At 40.4% G+C, this 2,254-nt stretch overlaps 1 protein-coding gene across 1 annotated transcript in view; it reads left to right on the top strand.

Annotated features, from left to right (window-relative positions):
- Nucleotides 1-427: 427 nt before the first annotated feature.
- The window catches only part of LOC137290435 (thyroid peroxidase-like), a 13,908-nt gene continuing 12,081 nt past the window's right edge, over nt 428-2,254 (top strand). The window contains exon 1 of the mRNA XM_067821366.1: nt 428-553. Coding sequence (XP_067677467.1) covers nt 499-553 — 55 coding nt within the window. The 5' untranslated portion in view covers nt 428-498. The remainder of the gene's footprint in view (nt 554-2,254) is intronic.

Below are 2,254 nucleotides of genomic sequence, written 5' to 3'. Positions count from 1 at the left end.
CTGTGTGTAGAGTGACCCTGAGCTGATGACGATCCTTACCAGCCTGACTGTGCCAGGATCAACAGAACTCTCTCTGCCGCATTTTCATCTTAATTTGTAAAACATTATAATGTGTCCATCAGCATAGCGCCAAAGTCCGCAACGGGTATCTTCATAGCCCTAATAATAAACAGCGCAGCACATTATTACACAAGATAAACCATGAATGGCATGGTCACATGAAAAGACTAGATGTACAGATACTCTATACTTTTTGCTAGTGTATTGTTTGATGCCGTACTGAGCTATAGTCCATAAGGTGTCATGTTTGAAAATTAATATAACACGTGTTTTTATTCAGTCAGAAGTATCTATTTTCAAAATCAAATATGACACCTTAAAAAATAAACTAGACTCCTATTGCTAAAGTTTGACAGTATATGAAGCGTTATCATTTTTCATGCCTGTCTCAAAAACCTATAAATACGAACGTTGAGGTAACTGACAGCATCTGTCAATATGGTATCAACAACATTCATTTGTTTGTGCCTAGTCTCTGCGTCTGCTGCAACAGGTAAGTATTTTTCTATAGTCTTAACATTGCATAATAGCAAAATATATTGTAAGGAACTAAGCTTTGTCTTGAGACATTTAAGGGACGGTGTCGCAAGACGATGTGTCGTGGATTGCCAAATGCAAGGTAAAGTGTCGGTTCTTGTCTTGCGCCAGGTAAAGTGTCGGTTCTTGCCTCACGCCAGGTGAAGTGTTGGTTCTTGCCTTTCGCCAGGTGAAGTGTTGTTTCTTGCCTTACGCCAGGTAAAGTGTTGATTTTTGTCTTGCGCCAGGTAAAGTGTTGGTTCCTGTCTTGTGCCAGGTGAAGTGTTGTTTCTTGCCTCACGCCAGGTAAAGTGTTGATTATTGTCTTGCGTCAGGTAAAGTGTTGGTTCTTGCCTCAGGCCAGGTAAAGTGTTGGTCCTTGACATTTGCTGCTTCACGCAAGGTTTTGTCTTGGTAGGACGTTTCTGTTCTTTCAAAATGCAAAGTGTTTAGTTGACGTGTCTATTGTTCCCAAATTCAAGAAGGCTCTGCTTGACGGTTGCTAACAGAAAACACAATGCATAATTAACCATGATTAGAGATGCTTGCTCCTTTTCAATAAAATTGTGCATTTACCTGTCAGGAATGTGACGAAATATTGCTATCATTTACGTAATTTGGGCTTCATGTCACTAGGCAAGCTATATGTTTCTTCATAATGGTAACCAAGATATTTTAAGCATAAACAATGGCCGCAACGGCATTTATTGAAAAGCAATAATAGTCTGTCAGCTATGACCGACATGGTAAGGCCAAGACATTGAAACCGCACACCAATCACACTCAACCCAGTTGAAAGCGGCAGAATTTCTGCATTTGTGCACAGACCTAATTATGAACTCTCGTTTCTTGTTTCAACAAAATCCATGAATGTTTTCCTTGGATTGTGTAGTAAATGATTTTAATGCCCGGTCAAGTTTCGATGTTTACAATCCTCTTTGGGTGACGGGATTACTGGTGTACGGCGTCAGACAAGAATCAGTCTGTTTCGTAAATTGATTTAGTGAGTAAGTTTAGTTTCACGCCGCTGTTAGCAATATTCCAGCAATATCACAGCGTGGGACACCGGAAATGGAGGTCCAACTGTACCCATGTGGGGAATGGAAGCAGGTCTTTGGTTTGACGAGCGAACGCTTTACCCACTGGCTATTCTACCACCCCTTACGACGGGTGTCGCCAGAGAGTATGCAGGATATATACGCACACTTTTCTCGAGGGCAATACAGTTTGATATACGCCTCTTTGTAGCAGACCTTATTACTCGTGGAAGAAGCATACAAAGTATTTCTCTTACTGCCATGTTATATGTACGAAATTTCACTGGATTTTGAAGATCGCGACACACTATTATGACATGGACATGTAGAGAAAATGGCGTCTACCCCTCTCGACTGGATTTTCAAAGTAAGTGAAACATATTCTGACAAGTTTAAAACTGCTACAAAAGTAAGTTTAAGTCGTCTATGCAAATTCAGTGTATAAAATAGTTCAAACACAGCTATTAAAGTCGGTAAAAAGATGTGTAAACAGCCGATGAAAAGTTTTTCGAACTCCTGGCACTGCAGTGTCATGTGGTGACATGTCATGTCGGTTTGGCAGCAGGTAATATTTTTCCAGTTGTCACCGTCCTGGTATGTATGACATGGAAACTTGTTAACACTTCATTTACCAATGAAAT

Source organism: Haliotis asinina, chromosome 7, assembly GCF_037392515.1.
Source record: "Haliotis asinina isolate JCU_RB_2024 chromosome 7, JCU_Hal_asi_v2, whole genome shotgun sequence".
Classification (NCBI taxonomy): Eukaryota; Metazoa; Mollusca; class Gastropoda; order Lepetellida; family Haliotidae; genus Haliotis; species Haliotis asinina.
This window is presented reverse-complemented; position numbering and strand designations above follow the sequence as displayed.